Raw genomic sequence first — 17878 nt, 5'->3', positions numbered from 1 at the left:
AGACATCTATCGGCATATAAATGGTAAAAGGCTAGTAAGATGAGGGGTGGGGCTGATTAGGGACTACAAAGGGATCACTCATGGAGGCAGAGAGCATTGCTGAGGTACTGAATGAATACTTTGCATTTGTCTTTTTCAAAGAAGAAGATGCTATCAAAGTCCAACTGAAAGAGGAAGTAGTTGAGATACTGAATGGGCTAAAATTTGAAAAAGAGAAGGTATTAGGAAAGGCTCGCTGTACTTAAACGTAATAAGTCACCAGGACCAAATGGGATGCATCTGAGGATGCTGTGGGAAGTAAGGGTGTAAATTGCGGAGGCACTATCGTGGCAGGAATCTTCCAATCCTGCTTAGAAACGAGGGTAGTGCAAGAGGAATGGAGAATTGCCTACTCCTGTTGCAATGTTCCTAAAATATTGAGGGCACTGCAAATAATAATACACCAAGCTTGAAGATAAATAATGTCGAAACATCCAGCGCCAAGCATGGAAATGAGGAGGAATTTCTTCTAACAAACAAAGCATAGTACAGCACAGGAATTGACCATTCGGCCCTCCGAGCCTGCACCAATCTTGATGCCTGCCTAAACTAAAACCTTCTGCACTTCTGGGGCCCATATCCCTCTATTCCCATCCTATTCATGTATTTGTCAAGATGCCTCTTAAACGTCGCTATTGTACCTGCTTCCACCACCTCCCCCGGCAGAAAATTCCAGGCACTCACCACCCTCTGTGTAAAGAACTTGCCTCGCACATCCCCTCTAAACTTTGCCCCTCTCACCTTAAAGTTATGTCCACTAGTAACTGACTCTTCCACCCTGGGAAAAAGCTTCTGACAATCCACTCTGTCCATGCCGCTCATAACTTTGTAAACCTCTATCATGTCGCCCCTCCACCTCTGTCGTTCCAGTGAAAACAATCTGAGTTTATCCAACCTCTCCTCATAGCTAATGCCCTCCAGACCAGGCAACATCCTGGTAAACCTCTTCTGTCCACTCTCCAAAGCCTCCACCTCCTTCTGGTAGTGTGGCGACCAGAATTGCACGCAATATTCTAAGTGTGGCCTAACTAAAGTTCTGTACAGCTGCAGCATGACTTGCCAATTTTTATACTCTATGCCCCGACCGATGAAGGCAAGCATACCGTATGCCTTCTTGACTACCTTATCCACCTGCGTTGCCACTTTCAGTGACCTGTGGACCTGTACGCCCAGATCTCTCTGCCTGTCAATACTCCTAAGGGTTCTGCCATTTACTGTATACTTCCCACCTGCATTAGACCTTCCAAAATGCATTACCTCACATTTTTCCGGATTAAACTCCATCTGCCATTTCTCCGCCCAAGTCTCCAACCGATCTATATCCTGCTGTATCCTCTGACAATCCTCATCACTATCCGCAACTCCACCAACCTTTGTGTCGACCGCAAACTTACTTATCAGACCAGCTACATTTTCCTCCAAATCATTTATATATACTACAAAGAGCAAAGGTCCCAGCACAGATCCCTGCGGAACACCATTAGTCACATCCCTCCATTCAGAAAAGCACCCTTCCACTGCTACCCTCTGTCTTCTATGACTGAGCCAGTTCTGTATCCATCTTGCCAGCTCACCTCTGATCCCGTGTGACTTCACCTTTTGTACCAGTCTGCCATGAGGGACCTTGTCAAAGGCTTTACTGAAGTCCATATAGATAACATCCACTGCCCTTCCTTCATCAATCATCTTTGTCACTTCCTCAAAAAACTCAATCAAATTAGTGAGACACGACCTCCACTTCACAAAACCATGCTGCCTCTCACTAATGAATTTATTTGTTTCCAAATGGGAGTAAATCCTTTCCCGAAGAATCCTCTCTAATAATTTCCCTACCACTGACGTAAGGCTCACCGGCCTATAATTTCCTGGATTATCCTTGCTACCCTTCTTAAACAAAGGAACAACATTGGCTATTCTCCAGTCCTCTGGGACCTCACCTGTAGCCAATGAGGATGCAAAGATTTCTGTCAAGGAGGGTCATTAATCTTTGGAATTCTGTATCCCAGAGAGCAGCGGAGGTTGGATCATTGAATATATTCAAGGCTGAGTTAGACAGATTTTTGATCTACAAGGGAGTCAAGGCTTATGGGACGCAGGCAGGAAAGTGGAGTTGATCAGCCACGATCTTATTGAATGGTGAAGCAGCCTCGAGGGGCTAAATGGCCCACTCTTGCTCCTATTTCTAATGTATAGATAAAACATGTGAACTAATAATGGATCTATACATTGCTAAATGAAGGGAAGCCACTTTGGTAATAACTAGCATTGTGATATCCACTTGAATTGGTAACTGCAAGCATCATAACCTTACCTACAGATATCACTGCAAAGTTGAATCTACATTAGAAAAAGCAGTATACTGTTTTTAAAGCTGATATCTGGCGGGCAGCCATAAAGACAGGGCTAAAATGTGGCGAGTCGAAGAGACTTAGTAGTTGGCAGGAAAAAAGACAGAGGCGCAAGGGGAGAGCCAATTGTGCAACAGCCCCGACAAACAAATTTCTCTGCAGCACCTGTGGAAGAGCCTGTCACTCTAGATTTGGACTTTATAGCCACTCCAGGCGCTGCTTCACAAACCACTGACCACCTCCAGGCGCATATCCATTGTCTCTCGAGATAAGGAGGCCCAAAAGAAAGAAAAGGAAAAGAATAGGTAGTGTTCAAAGTTATGGTTTTACATAAGTAAGTTGCTTGCCAAAACATTTTGGGACAAATTTAATACTGAAATACTATCGTCTCAGATAGGAATGGAACAAAATTAGATAATGATTCTGTTTAAGAATATAAGAAAGATTTGAACGAGAAAAGATCAGTTGATCTGCCAGAACTACCATTTTAATTGAGCATGTATTACTTTCTTAATAATGGATTATCCCTCACCCCTAACCAAGTTCTCTATCCCCTCTTTCTAGACTCCATTAGAATCAATTAGGTTTATCAATATCTCAATTCCTCAGTCCTTTTCCTTGTCAGATATTGATCCAATTCCTCTTCAAAGCTATAAAATGATCCAGACATAACTAGCTTTTTCTAGTTCACTGTCCTGAAATGGGGGTGCCTGGGAAAGTAATCGTACTCTTACTCAAATATTGTGAACAAGCTCACAGCTTGTATTGCAGTGAGTGGAACTTGCTGCTTATGAAGGTGGTGGGAGCTGAGACGATCAATGATTTCAAAAGGAAATTGGATAGGCATTTGAGGGAAATAAACTTGCAAAGCTTTGGGGATAGTCAGGGGAATGGGGCTGACTAGATTGCTCGACAGAGAGCTGGCGTGGACTGAATGGCGTTCTCCAGTACCATAGTGACTCTCTTACTCTATAACTAATTCCAAAGGTCTATGATCCTCAGAGGAAAGAGAAACCTACTAACAGCCGACCTAGTTCTGCGCTTACATAATTGAAGATCATTTGCCAATGACACATCAATTCTACAAAATTATTAATGTTTGCCTGTATTTTGTCACAGTCCTCCTCTGTATTAACTGCATTCTCCAATTTGGTGTTGTCTGCAAATTTTGAAATGGTACTTCTGATTCCTGTGTCCAAATCGATTATGTAAATGATGAGCAACAGTGGTCTCAGCACCAACCCTTGTGCAACACGACTTCTCATCTTTGACCAGTCGAAACTATCTTTAACCCCATTCTCGATTTTCTGTTTTGTAACCAGCTTGCTATCCATTCTGTTACTTGTCTACTTACTTCACACCTTCTGACCTAAGTCATGAATCTATTAACAATGCGTAAACATTTATCTAATAACGACCATAATATGATCGAGTTCAACATAGTATTTGAAAGGGAGAGACGCGAAACAGCTACTCGGGTGGATTTTTAGGCCCCCAATGGGGTTGGGCAAGGAGGCAGGAGGGTGTGGAATTTCAGCCATTTTCCCAAATGTGGGAGGGGGGACAGCAGGACTAACTGCCCACAAGCAGCAGGTAGCAGACACAAAACTAAGGGCCTATTAAGGCCTGATGTTGGAGGCTGACTGGAATTTTCCAGTCGGCCTCCAGGTCTCAGGAGATATCGGGGGACAGGGCAGCCACCTGAAGGTGGCGTTCTGACAGCAGGCTGGGGGGCCAGCGCTACAGGCAGGCTTAGAGGCACTCCCTGTCTGCTTGGCTTCAGTTTCAGCCACAGACAGTCATGTGGACAGAAAGCCCCTCCCTCCCCCTCACTATGGTAGCTCAGCTACAAAGGGCTTTTTTTATTTTAAAGTTAAAGAGGTTGGAGAGAGGGCACCTCAAAATGGCAGCGCCCTCTCTCCCATTTACGTTGAAAGGCATTCTGCTGCACCTTCCAAGCTGGAGAGCCTCCTACTGGCCCTCCAACTTAGTGAACCCGCCGACTGACCTTAATTGGATGGAGAAGCTGTCCTCTGGCCACTGATTGGCCAATTTAGGGAAAATCACAGATGAGTCATGGATTCATTACCGCACAGAAGGAGGCCATTCGGCCCATCGAGTCCATGCCAATTCACTGTATAGCAATCCAGTCAGTCCTATTCCCCCGCTGTATCCCTGTAGAACTGCAAGGCGGTGGCGTAGTGGTATTGTCACTGGACTAGTAACCCAGAGACCCAGGGTATTGCTCTGGGGACATGGGTTCAAATCCCACCACAGCAGAAGGCGGAATTTGATTTCAATTAATAAATCGGGATTTAAATCTAGTCTAATGATGGCCAACAACCATTGTCGATTGTTGTAAAAACCCATCTAGTTCACTAAAGTCCTTTAGGGAAGGAAATCTGCTATCCTTACCGGGTCTGGCCTACATGTGACTCCAGACCCACAGCAATGTGGTTGACTCTTACATGCCCTCTGAAATTGCCTAGCAAGCCACTCGGTTGTATCTAATCGCTATGAAGTCAATAAAAAGGAATGAAATCGGACGGACCACCCGGCATCGACCTAGGCACCGGAAACGACAATGGTAAACCCAGAAATAAAAACAAGAAATGCTGGAAATACTCAGCAGGTCTGGCAGCATCTGTGGAAAGAGAAGCAGAGTTAACGTTTCGGGTCAGTGACCCTTCTTCGGAAATGACAAATAATGTACTGATAAGTATCAACGCCAACTCACAGACACTTCTTCCTACCTCCCTCTGGACCATGACCCCACCACCGAACATCAAGCCACTGTCCAAAGGACTGTCACTGACCTCATCTCCTCTGGAGGTCTTCCCTCTACAGCTTCCAACCTCATAGTCCCACAACCACGGACAACCCGCTTCTACCTCCTTCCCAAAATCCACAAACGGGACTGTACCGACAGACCCATTGTGTCAGCCTGCTCTTGCCCCACTGAACTTATTTCTTCCTATCTTGACTCTATCTTTTCTCCGCTGATCCAATCTCTTCCCACCTACATCCGTGACTCTTCTGATGCCCTATGTCATTTTGACAATTTCCAGTTTCCTGGTCCCAACCGCCTCCTCTTCACTATGGACGTCCAATCGCTCCACACCTCCATCCCCCACCAGAACGGTTTCAGGGCTCTCCGCTTCTTCCTTGAATAGAGGCCCGACCAGTCCCCATCCACCACCACCCTCCTCCGCCTGGCTGAACTTGTTCTCACATTGAACAACTTCTCCTTCAACTCCACTCACTTCCTTCAAGTAAAATGTGTTGCTATGGGTACCCCTATGGGTCTTAGTTATGCCTGTTTTTGTGGGATATGTCGAGCATTCTTTGTTCCAGTCCTACTCAGGCCCACTCCCCCAACTCTTTTTCCGGTACATAGATGACTGTATCGGTGCCGTTTCCTGCTCCCGCCCCGAACTGGAAAACTTTATCAACTTTGCTTCCAATTTCCACCCTTCTCTCACATTTACATAGTCCATCTCTGACACTTCCCTTCCCTTCCTTGACTTCTCGGTCTCCATCTCTGGGGATAGGTTGTCTACTAATATCCATTATAAGCCCACCAACTCCCACAGCTACCTTGACTACACTTCTTCACACCCTACCTCCTGTAAGGACTCCATTCCATTCTCCCAGTTTCTCCGTTTCCGACACATCTGCTCTGGTGATGCTACCTTCCATGACGGTGCTTCTGATATGACCTCCTTTTTCCTCAACCGAGGATTCTCCCCCCACTGTTGTTGACAGGGCCCTCAACCGTGTCCGGCCCATTTCCCGCACCTCTACCCTCATCCCTTCCCCTCCCTCCCAGAACCATGACAGGGTTCCCCTTGTCCTCACTTTCCACACCATCAGCCTCCATATCCAAAGGATCATCCTCTGCCATTTTCGCCACCTCCAGCGTGATGCCACTACCAAACGCATCTTCCCCTCCCTTCCACTGTCAGCATTCCGAAGGGATTGTTCCCTCCGCGACACCCTGGTCCACTCCTCCATTACCCCCACCACCTCGTCCCCTTCCCCTGCAATCGCAGGAGGTGTAATACCTGCCCATTTACCTCCTCTCTCCTCACTATCCCAGGCCCCAAACACTCCTTTCAGGTGAAGCAGCGATTTACTTGTACTTCTTTCAATGTAGTATACTGTATTCGCTGCTCACAATGTGGTCTTCTCTACATTGGGGAGACCAAATGCAGACTTGGTGATCGCTTTGCGGAACACCTCCGCTCAGTCCGCAAGCAGGACCCTGAGCTTCCGGTTGCATGCCATTTCAACACTCCCCCCTGTTCTCATGCTCACATCTCTGTCCTGGGCTTGCTGCAGTGTTCCAGTGAACATCAACGCAAGCTCGAGGAACAGCATCTCATTTACCGATTAGGCTACAGCCTGCCGGACTGTACATTGAGTTCAATAACTTCAGAGCATGACGGGCCCCCCATTTTACTTTTATTTTTATTTATTTTTTCTTTTTTAGATTTTTTACAATTTTTTTTGTATGTTTATTTCATTTCATCTTAGTTTGTTCAGTTTGCTTACCCACTGTGTTTTTTTCATGTTTGTACTTGCTGCTGTTCAATCTTCAGTCCGTTAACACCCTATCTGTATTAATGCTTTGTCTTTCAACACACCATTAACATATTGTTTGCCTTTGCTCCATGACCTTTTGGTCAGCTATGTGGCCTTGTCCAATCTACACCTTCTCCTTTGTTATCTCTTGCCCCACCCCCGCCTCACTTGCTTATAACCTTTGACATTTCTAATATTGGTCAGTTCCGAAGAAGGGTCACTGACCCGAAACGTTAACTCTGCTTCTCTTTCCACAGATGCTGCCAGACCTGCTGAGTGGTTCCAGCATTTCTTGTTTTTATTTCAGATTTCCAGCATCCGCAGTATTTTGGTTTTAATGGCAAACCCAGCCCTGATGACCCTGCAAAGTCCTCCTTACTAAGATCTGGGGGCTTGTGCCAAAGTTGGGAGAGCTGTCCCACAGACTAGTCAAGCAACAGCCTGACATTGTCAGGTATAATTCCGTGAATATGACCATGTCCCAGACACTGCCATCACAATCCCTGGGTATGTCCTGTCCCACCGGCAGGACAGACCCAGCAAAGGTGGTGGCACAGTGATATATAGTAGGGAGGGAGTTGCCCTGGGAGTCCTCAACATTAGCTCTGGAACCCATGAAGTCTCGGGTCAAACATGGACAAGGAAACCTCAAACTGATTACTATCTACCGCCCTCCCTCAGCTGATGAGTCAGTACTCCTCCATGTTGAACAGTATTTGGAGGAAGCACTGAGGGTGGCAAGGGCACTGAATGTACTCTGGGTGGGGGACTTCAATGTCCATCACCAAGAGTGGCTCGGTAGCACCACTACTTACCGAGCTGGCCGAGTCCTAAAGGACATATCTGCTAGACTGGGTATGCGGCTGGTGGTGAGGGAACCAACAAGAGGGAAAAACATATCTAACCTCGTCCTCACCAATCTGCCTGCCGCAGATGCATCTGTCCATGACAGTATTGGTAGGAGTGACCACCGCACAGTCGTTGTGGAGACGAAATCCCGCCGTCACAATGAGGATACCCTCCTTCGTGTTGTGTGGCACTACCACCGTGCTAAATGGGATAGATTTCGAACAGATCTAGCAATGCAAAACTGGGCATCCATGAGGCACTGTGGGCCATCAGCCCACTCTACCATTACCATCAAGCCAGGAGACCAACCCTGGTTCAATGAAGAGTGCAGGAGGGCATGCCAGGAGCAGCACCAGGCATATCTCAAAACCAGGTGTCAACCTGATGAAGCTACAACACAGGACTATCTGTGTGCTAAACTGCATAAGCAACATACGATAGACAGAGCTAAGCGATCCCATAACCAACGGATCAAATCTAAGCACTGCAGTCCTGCCACATTCAGCCGTGAATGGTGGTGGACAATTAAACAACTAACTGGGGGAGGTGGCTCCACAAATATCCCCATCCTCAATGATGGGGGAGACCAGCACATCAGTGCGAAAGACAAGGCTGAAGCATTTGCAACAATCTTCAGCCAGAAGTGCCGAGTTGATGATCCATCCTGGCCTCCTCCTGAAGTCCCCAGCATCACAGATGCCAGACTTCAGCCAATTCGATTCACTCCGCGAGATATCAAGAAACGACTGAAGGCACTGGATACTGCAAAGGCTATGGGCCCTGACAATATTCCAGCAATAGTACTGAAGACCTGTGCTCCAGAACTTGCCGCGCCCCTAGCCAAGCTGTTCCAGTACAGCTACAACACTGGCATCTACCCGGCAATGTGGAAAATTGCCCAGGTATGACCTGTACACAAAAAGCAGTACATCCAACCCAGCCAATTACCACACCATCAGCCTGCTCTCAATCATCAATAAAGTGATGGAAGGTGTCATCAACAGTGCCATAAAGCAGCACTTGCCTAGCATTAACTTACTCAGTGACGCTCAGTTTGGGTTCTGCCAGGGCCAATCAGCTCCTGACCTCATTACAGCCTTGGTTCAAACATGGACAAAAGAGCTGAACTCAAGAGGTGAGGTGAGAGTGACTGCCCTTGACATCAAGGCAGCATTTGACCGAGTACGACATCAAGGAGCCCTAGCAAAACTCTGGTCCATGGGAATCAGGGGGAAAACCCTTCGCTGGTTGGAGTCATACCTAGCTCAAAGGAAGATGACTGTGGTTGTTGGAGGTCAATCATCAGAGCTCCAGTCATCACTGCAGGAGTTCCTCAGGGTAGTGTCCTAGGCCCAACCATCTTCAGCTGCTTCATCAATGACCTTCCTTCAATCATAAGGTCAGAAGTGGGAATGTTCGTTGATGATTGCACGATGTTCAGTACCATTTGTGACTCCTCAGATACTGAAGCAGTCCGTGTAGAAATGCAGCAAGACCTGGACAATATCCAGGCTTGGGCTGATAAGTGGCAAGTAACATTTGCGCCACACAAGTGCCAGGCAATGACCATCTCCAACAAGAGTGAATCGAACCATCGCCCCTTGACATTCAGTGGCATTACCATCGCTGAATCCCCCACTATCAACATCCTAGGGGCTACCATTGACCAGAAACTGAACTGGAATAGCCATATAAATACCGTGCTACAAGAGCAGGTCAGAGGCTAGGAATCCTGCAGCGAATAACTCACCTCCTGACTCCCCAAAGCCTGTTCACCATCTACAAGGCACAAGTCAGGAGTGTGATGGAATACTCTCCACTTGCCTGGATGGGTGCAGCTCCAACAACACTCAAGAAGCTCGACACCATCCAGAACAAAGCAGCCCGTTTGATTGGCACTCCATCTACAAACATTCGCTCCCTCCACCACCAGGTCAAGTGACCCACACCCTGTATTGCCAATACACTTGGAAACTACAAGAATGCTGAGCCAATCTTCATGTCTGGACCAGCCTTGGAGAAGGCATTAAAATGTAAATTGCCCATTCTGTGTTAATGGCCAGCTCTCCAAGAAATTGGGTTAATAATGGCATGGGAAACATGCTGCCTCCAAATTCAAACTCAAATGAATGGGCTGGATTTTGTTTAGATCCCGACATTGGGGTCTGTAGCAGAGGGTGCCGGAAATTTGTACCAACAGCAGCCCGTCACAAAGCCCACGCTGGGAGTGCTGGGTCCAAACTTCCCGGCAGCGGCGAGGCTCCGTGGTGGCCCTTCCGACACTGGGCGATGGGACCCGACTTTGAATATGCAAATTAAGAAAATTAATACATTTAAATAAAATTGCCAGCGATCTTACCTGCTGCCCGGGATCTTCCAAGCAGCAACCGGTACTCACGTGCCTTCACTTTCCCATCTAGGGAAAGCTGGCACCACCAAGTTCGGGAAGAGGAGTACTTAGGATTTTCAGTGTAGGGGGAAGGTGAGTCAAATGTAAGTTCATAATGTAGGGGAGGGGTGAAGGGGTGACCTCTGCACTCTAAACAGTTTTGGCGGGGGGAAGGTCAAGTCTTGCATATAAGTCTTTTTCGGGAGACTGGTGGGGGGTGGGGGAGGAGAGAGACGGGCAATATTTTTATTGTGGTGTTCTGGGGGGTTTGGTTTTAACTAGTTAAATTTAACGGCAGGTCTGGCTGCCCTTTATAAATGGTGCCAGCACCTGCGCACAGGCAGCTGACGCCGTTGCTGGCTTTGCAGACCTCATCCCATCACGTGATTGGGGGGAGCAGCCCGACCGGCGTATTATCTTGAGCCGCAACACAGTAGATCACGGCAGCATGCAGGCCGCCATCTTTCTACATGCCTCTCCTCCTGGCGGCGGGAGAATAAAATTCAGTCCAATGTATGTGAAAAATATTCACTTTATCAAAATGGAATGAAGATGGGTGACATCTGGACCCCATTGTCTGACAATGGCTGCACCATCAGACACCATTTATGAGGACAATGGTAAAGAGAAACCATGGTCACATGACAGAAACCAGGGGTCGGATAAGGAGCTTAATAAAAGTATATGCTGTGCAGACAAAGACAGAGCCAGAGAGAGTTTCTATTTTCTCAAGAAGAAGAAGCTACCCTGACTAAGAACACCATTGTTAAACTACAATTAGGCAGTGACTGGAAATGGCTTTGAGACTAAACATTTATCTTTCTTAAAATCTCTTCAACCTATGAGAAAACTTGTCATTTGTCTGTTTCTTGACCATTAAAACACTCAGGTTAAAACACATTTCTGATAAAAACGCTGTCTTCAATCAGTTCAGGAGTGAAAAAGGAAAACCACTCCTATCATTTCCCACCTGTCCATAATAAAAGGAAGTAAAGGAGAACATTGCAGGTGCTCTAACTATCATCTTCCAAAATTCTCTTGATTCATAAACCCTTCCTTTAGATTGGAAAACAGCGCATGTTATTCTGTTATTTAGGAAAGGTGACAGAGGGAAGCCAGGGAATTATAAACCAGTTAGCCTAACATCAGTTGTCAGGAAATTACTAGAGTCTATAACTAAGGATAGGGTGACTGAACACCTTAAAAGTTTTCAGCTGGTTAGAGTGAGCCAGCATAGATTTGTAATGGGTAGGTCATGCCTGATCAACCTGATTGAATTTTTGAAGAGGTGACTAAAGTAATGGACAGAAGATGTCTATGGGTGTTATCTATGTGGACTTCCAGAAGGCATTTGATAAAGTCCCTCAAAACAGACTAATAGCTAAAATTGAAGGCAAATTATTGACTTGGATAGGAAATTGGCTGCGTGGCAGGAGACAAAGTAGGGATAATGGGTAGGATGTGATTAGTGGTGTCCCGCAAAAATCTGTGTTGGGACCTCAACTATTCATTTATTCATTAACGGCTTAGATGATGAGATAGAAGGCCATGTATCCAAATTTTCCCATGACATGAAGATAAGTGGCATTCCAAGTATAAAATTACAGAGAGATATTGATAGATTAAGTAAATGAGCAAAACTGTGGCAAAATGATTTCAGTGTTGGCAAATGTGAGATCACCTACTTTGGACTTCAAAAGGACAGAACAGAGTAATTTCTAAATGGTGTCAAGCTAGAACCAATGGAAGTCCAAAGAGACTTGGGGTTCAGAAAGACAGATCCTTAAAATGTCATGAACAGGTACAGAACATAATCAAAAAAGCTAGAAGTCATTCTAGAGCTATACAAAGCCCTGGTTATGCCAACCTGGAGTACTGTGAGCAGGTCTAGGCACCACACCTATGGAAGGATATATTGTTCTTGGAGGGAGTGCAGCCTTGGTTAACCAAACTGATACCTGGGTTCCAAGGGTTAAATTAGGAGTAAAGATTACACAAACTAGGGTTGTAGTGCCTAGAATTTAGAAGGGTTAGGGGTGTTTTGATCAAAGTTTTCAAGATTTTATGGAAAGCCGTTAAGGTAGATAGAGAAAAACTATTTCTGCTGGTTGGGGCATTCGGGACGAGGGGCACAGTCTAAAAATTAAAGCCAGACCTTTCAGGAATGAAGTTAGAAAACATTTCTACACGCAAAGGGTGGTAGAAGTTTGGAATTCTCTTCTACAAGTGGTAATTGATGTTAGATCAATTGTAAATTTTAAATCTGAGATTGATGGATTTTTGTTATCCAAGGGTATTAAGGGATACAGGGCAATGGTGGGTATAGGGAATTTGATCTCAGTTCAGGCTCGAGGGGCTAAATGGCCTTCTCCTGTTCCTATATTCTTTTATTTTTTTCCCATCACTGTTCTTCTTAACCGCTCTCCTATCTGCTCTAAGGTGTGTTTCAGTTTCCCGCCTTGAGCTTACTTGCTCAATACATTTTGTCATCACAGCACTTATTCTTAAAAGCTCCTCAATATATTTTAAGAATCATTTCTCCCCCTGCCTTTCTAGTTTAAAATTTCCCTGCTTTATTCACTCTCTATGCAAGGATACTGGTGCTGGTTTGGTTTAGCTGAAACCATCCTATCTGTAGAACTCCTCCTCATACCCTGGAAATTTAAAACCCTTCTACACCACGTCAAGCCATGCATTAATGTTTACACTGTTTTTAATCCAATATTATTCCTGACCTGGGATTGTTTGATAAGACAGGACCAATGGATCTTTACTCTGTGTGTTGCTTGCTATTTGTAATGCTTGATAGCACTGTAGAGAGAGCTTTACTCTGCTGTACATTGACTAGGTGCATTTCATAGGCAGTGTCATAGACACAGTATGGTGCTTCTAGCATATTCCACCCTTGACGTGGGAGTGCTTTAAAAGATAGTATGGATCGAGATTTCCGTTGCGCCTAACCTTCGATAGATGGCCTTCAAATATTTAGTGCTAAAAGTGGCAGATTAAGAAAAAATCCATCCCACACTGACACCCATCACTATAGTAAATACAAAGGTCTGAATTTTTAGGCCCTGAAGGGGGCGAGCATGGAGGCGGGGAGGCGTGCAAAGTTGGGCTGCCAGCTGGCATACCAGTTTTCCTTCACCATCCTACCCCCGGACTATTATCCAGAGAATTGGGGTGGGGGAGGCGGCAAGCAGCAGGTAGCAAATTCAGCTTGTTAAAGGCTTATTGTCAAAGGCTGACGAGAATTTTCCAGTCAGCCACCAGGTCCCTGGAGGTGTCAGGGAACAGTGTAGCTGCCTGGAGGCAGCCTCCCGACAGCACACTGCGGGGGGTGATGGTGGTGGGGCTGGCACCAGAGCTTCAGGCAGGCTTAGAGGCCCTTCCCACATGCCTGGCTTCGGTTGCATTTGAAGGCCACCCTGTGGAGGGGCTCCCCCTTACCTGCCCATCCTTAGCGGTGGCCTGGCTGTTAAGGGCTTTTTTATTTTAACTTTAAAGTTGAAGAGAGGGTACAGCATCTTGGGGCATTTGCTATCTTACTTACCTGCCATGACATCCTGCTGCTTCTTCAGTGCTGGGGGGCCTTCTATTGGTCCTCCAGTTTCAAGAGCACACCCACCATCCTTAATTGGACAGTGAGCCTGCTCTCTGGCCACATTAATTGACCAATTTGGGAAAAATCACAGCCGGTGACTGTTCACCACACAGTGCGAGCTTTTGACCACCATTTTACCCTGACAGCAGGGTCCCGAAGCCGCGGGGAAAATCCTGCCCAAAAATTCACTGCAGAAAGGTAAATATTTTCATGCACTGTGGTAGGGATTTGCTTGTATTTTCTGGTGTCTGTAAGCCATTGAGCTGGAATAGCAAAGTCAGATGGGGTGGCATCAGAAACGGGCAGGACCAGAGGCAGGCAGGCATAAATATCACCGTGGGAGAGCGGCATGTTGATTTGCTGGCATCTTCCCACCTCCAGGCCATTTTCAAAGAGGCCAGGTCGAGGCGCAATGGCTACTTGACCACAAGCAGTGGGTAGCCAATTCAATCACGACTGATGAAAGGAAGCAGCTTCCTGGCAGCAGACCGGGGGGTGGGGGGAGCTGTGGTAGTGCTCCATATCACTTTTTCAATACCCAAACACAACGCCCCCCCCACCCCCCAAGATAACTTATAACAGCTACAGCTACGGGCACAGGCTCCTCCGTGGAGGGGCGGTCCGGCCAAAGTGGCCATTTTTAATTTCTGCAATTTTAAAAGTACTAAGAGGACATCTGCATCTTGAGGCGCCCTCCCTCTCCCTTATCTGCATCGGCAGGCAGCAGCTCTCTGTGCTGGAGGGCATCCTATTGGCCTTCTGGCAACAGCTGCTGTCCTTAATTGGATGGCAAACGAGCCCTCTCGTCCTTAATTGGCCAATCCTACAAAAATTATGTCAGGTGACTCTTCTTGATATGGTGCAGGGTTGGGACCCGCTTTTGATCCCAATGTCGGGGTCTCAACCTCAAACAGAAAATCCGATCCCTGGTCTCTGTTATTGTTAGCTGGCCTCAGTAAACTAAAGTGAAAATTATTTTCTGGAAAGGATTGCCTCTTTACCCAACAAGTCTTGGAGTCCAATGGTTAAGTTGCCTTCGGTCATCTTAAACTTGGCAGAGATCAAAATGGAAGGACAATAACATTGCACAAATACCTTGGAGAAACAAATTGGCAAATTCTACTTCTAGATAATTTTAGAACAGAGTAAATAAATACTTCTGTATTCCCGAGAAGGGTTAAGGCAAATTTAGTACATTTCAGAAGCATATTTGTTTGTTGCAAGAGACAATTCATATATATGATGTTTGATAAATCAATTTAAACAGTGTTTCTCAGAATGACATGATTCCTGTGACTAGCTTTACCTGACTTACAATGATGTCTGTAACAGCTCACTGTGTTGTTAGAGGTGTGGTGAAGTACTACTACTATCTAACTATAGATGTTTGATGGTTGGTGGTTGGTCTCTCATTCAAGTACATGAATTACTATTTTAAATCAAGTCACTTTATAGTGTATATGGCAGGTTGCAATTAATTAAACAGTTCAAGGTGTACAGGTGGTTATTGGAGTCTGAGATTTACTGTAAGTTAATATATATCAGTGCACTGCTTGACTTACTAATCAAATGCTGCATTTAAAATATAAATCAGGTTCTGTGAAAGAAAGATCAGCAGAAGTGGTGTTTATAAGCACTGTTGCATAAGGGTCTCAAAATCATGCATTTGGGTAAATGCTTCCTCCATACTTTAGTTATCTTTTTAGGAAACAGAGCCCCATCATGCAGTGGGGGTTCAGGGGTATCTGTTCATAATGTGTTCAAGTACTACAGACCCAGCATGTCTTCAATCAGTGTTAATTTTAGTTCAATTACTGTGAGCTTTGTAAAAGAGTCATCAGAGGAAGCTATTTTTTTTTATTGAAACTAACTTGACTTGCTCCTGACTAACAAATTCTAGCTTTTTTCTCCCTGCAGTATGTCTCTCACTTAGCAGAATGTTAATGCCCTTAAGTCCTTTGACTAATGCTCTTGTTTTCTCTTTAAGCCAAATCTTAGAGAAAAATTATGCTTTTAAGTTTCCCAAAAAACTAGCATTGTTAGACTGCTGATCCCTGTTGAACCCAGTGTTTAATGGTGTTTCCTCTGACAGTGAATTCTATTATCACCTGATCTGCTATTCACCTACAGTGATAAGAAAAACAAAGTCCAGAATTTAACAGTCATTTTTCATATTTCAGCTTCTGTTGTGTTTTCCCTCTTTTCTTTTCTCTCTCTCTGCTGCTCTAGTGATCTTGACAAAGACTTTTGGAATAACAATGACAGCACAGTACAAAAGAAATGGAGTTCCTACCCTCCAAAGGAGTTCATTCTAAACATTTCGCCTTATGCACCTTATGGTGACCCACGACTTTCACTCAAGTGAGTTTCTTTCGATGATTTGGATGTCTATAGTATGTAATGCTTCCCGCTTCTGTCTCCCACCCATCCAACCAATCATCCACTCCCAATCCCTCTACAACCCCATGGACAGCTTGACCCCATGGAAATGAACAACCCTCCTGTATCTTGCTTGATGTTCACAACTGAAAATCCTTCCTCATTTGATCCTTCTGTGTGGAATAGCAGAGAGTTGCTCGTTGAGGTCTATACAAGCATTCCCCCCCATAACACTGTGTAATAGAACTAACTTTTAAAAAAGGCTGCAGAAGATAATGGTTGTATGATCGGTAATATGGGTGATGACAGAATTTTTCTGACTGCTTAATCCCCTTTTGCTGTTTCTTTTTAAGCTTTGGAAGAAAGGGTTCTGTAGGTGTGCACTGTCGTGCTTTAGCTTTACTCCAATCTTCAATCTGGGCTGACTTACTCTCTATCCACTCTGCTTCCTGTCCGTATTAGTGGCTCTCTCATGTCCGGTAACAAAGCTTCAGTAGCTGAGAAAGAAACACGCACGGCCGAGAAGCAAACCCGCAGCAACAGCATGAAGAGCAGCGGATCTTCCAACAGTAATCGGGGTGAAGCTGCCAATGGCAAGGTTGGGAAAGGTGGGCGCTGGCACACAGTCCAGACTCTCCTAGCATCGGGCAAGCTCAACCAAGCTAAGTGAGTTTAAATGGGTAGTTACATACTTACTGAGACTGTGCTGGCTGAAGAAATCAACCTTTTGATTTTAAAATGATTTTTGCAGGAAATTTATAACATATCTTCACTTCATGGCTGCTCTGCAGCTCTGGCTCACATCATTTATCCATTACATTTCTACATCTTTGGATTTTAAGAACCTTTATATTATAAAATGTGTTTTATACATTCACTCACCATCACAATTAATTTGCCATATCAGTCACACAATACCACTGAAATGTCTCACTAATATTTTATTTAGCTTGCTGTGGCAGTAATAAATGCTGGGTGTTCATTGTAGATTTCAGGATCTGCTCGCTCCCTGTTACTAACTGGAGGCGCTGTGTAGGAGATAAATGCTCTTTGCCCAAAGTGATATTCTGCGAATTGGCAAACCAGAAAGTTTGTCTGCACTTCTGACGAGATTATAATAAACTGACAGGCACTAAGTCCAACATTTAACTGGTGGGACTTGGCATTGTTCCTTTTCCTGGTGCTATTCGTTCACTGGCTATACTATGCATAGAAGCAGTGGCTCATTATAATCAATGGAACATTGACCTGAAACAGGGCTATTCATTTATTTTTAACGAGAAAGTCTATTCCCACATTTGTTTAAAATCATTCAAATAATATATTTGGTTTTGTAAGATGTTCTGTATAAGAAATACAATGGAGAACTCAACCAAACCAAGTTAGTTCATGGAAAGTAATGAAGCAGCAAGATCCATTTTCTGTCCTGTACTCAGCAGCTTTTGGTTAGAGATAAATTAAAGTTAAATGCTACTTTGTGTATCTTTAATGTGCTGCCAATCTTGTACTAGAAACATGTGCAGAACCTAATTGAAAATGTGACATGAACTAATTTTGGGCTGTTTGTAGGTTCAGATGCTTTTCTCTGTTAAAATAAAAGCAGATTACACATTTAGAGGGCATGGGCCCGGACCTTGTGATTGCTATAGAATTTTAGTGAGACAACATAGCCAACTTGCTAAATGC

The 17878-nt window shown here is 45.0% G+C and overlaps 1 protein-coding gene across 7 annotated transcripts in view; it reads left to right on the top strand.

The window, feature by feature from the left end:
* Positions 1–17878, top strand: part of LOC137377033 (synaptotagmin-7-like) — a 1016894-nt gene that overhangs the window by 713807 nt on the left and 285209 nt on the right. For 5 of the 7 annotated variants that reach the window (XM_068046202.1, XM_068046200.1, XM_068046196.1 and 2 more), the window contains exons 4-5: positions 16043–16174; positions 16655–16858. The exons of the other annotated variants lie outside the window; for them this stretch is intronic. In XM_068046202.1, coding sequence (XP_067902303.1) covers positions 16043–16174; positions 16655–16858 — 336 coding nt within the window. The remainder of the gene's footprint in view (positions 1–16042; positions 16175–16654; positions 16859–17878) is intronic. 7 annotated transcript variants of the gene reach the window in all.

Source organism: Heterodontus francisci, chromosome 14 (assembly GCF_036365525.1).
Source record: "Heterodontus francisci isolate sHetFra1 chromosome 14, sHetFra1.hap1, whole genome shotgun sequence".
In the NCBI taxonomy this organism is placed as follows: Eukaryota; Metazoa; Chordata; class Chondrichthyes; order Heterodontiformes; family Heterodontidae; genus Heterodontus; species Heterodontus francisci.
The sequence above is the reverse complement of the archived record's forward strand: the minus strand, read 5'-3'. Positions and strand labels throughout refer to the sequence as shown.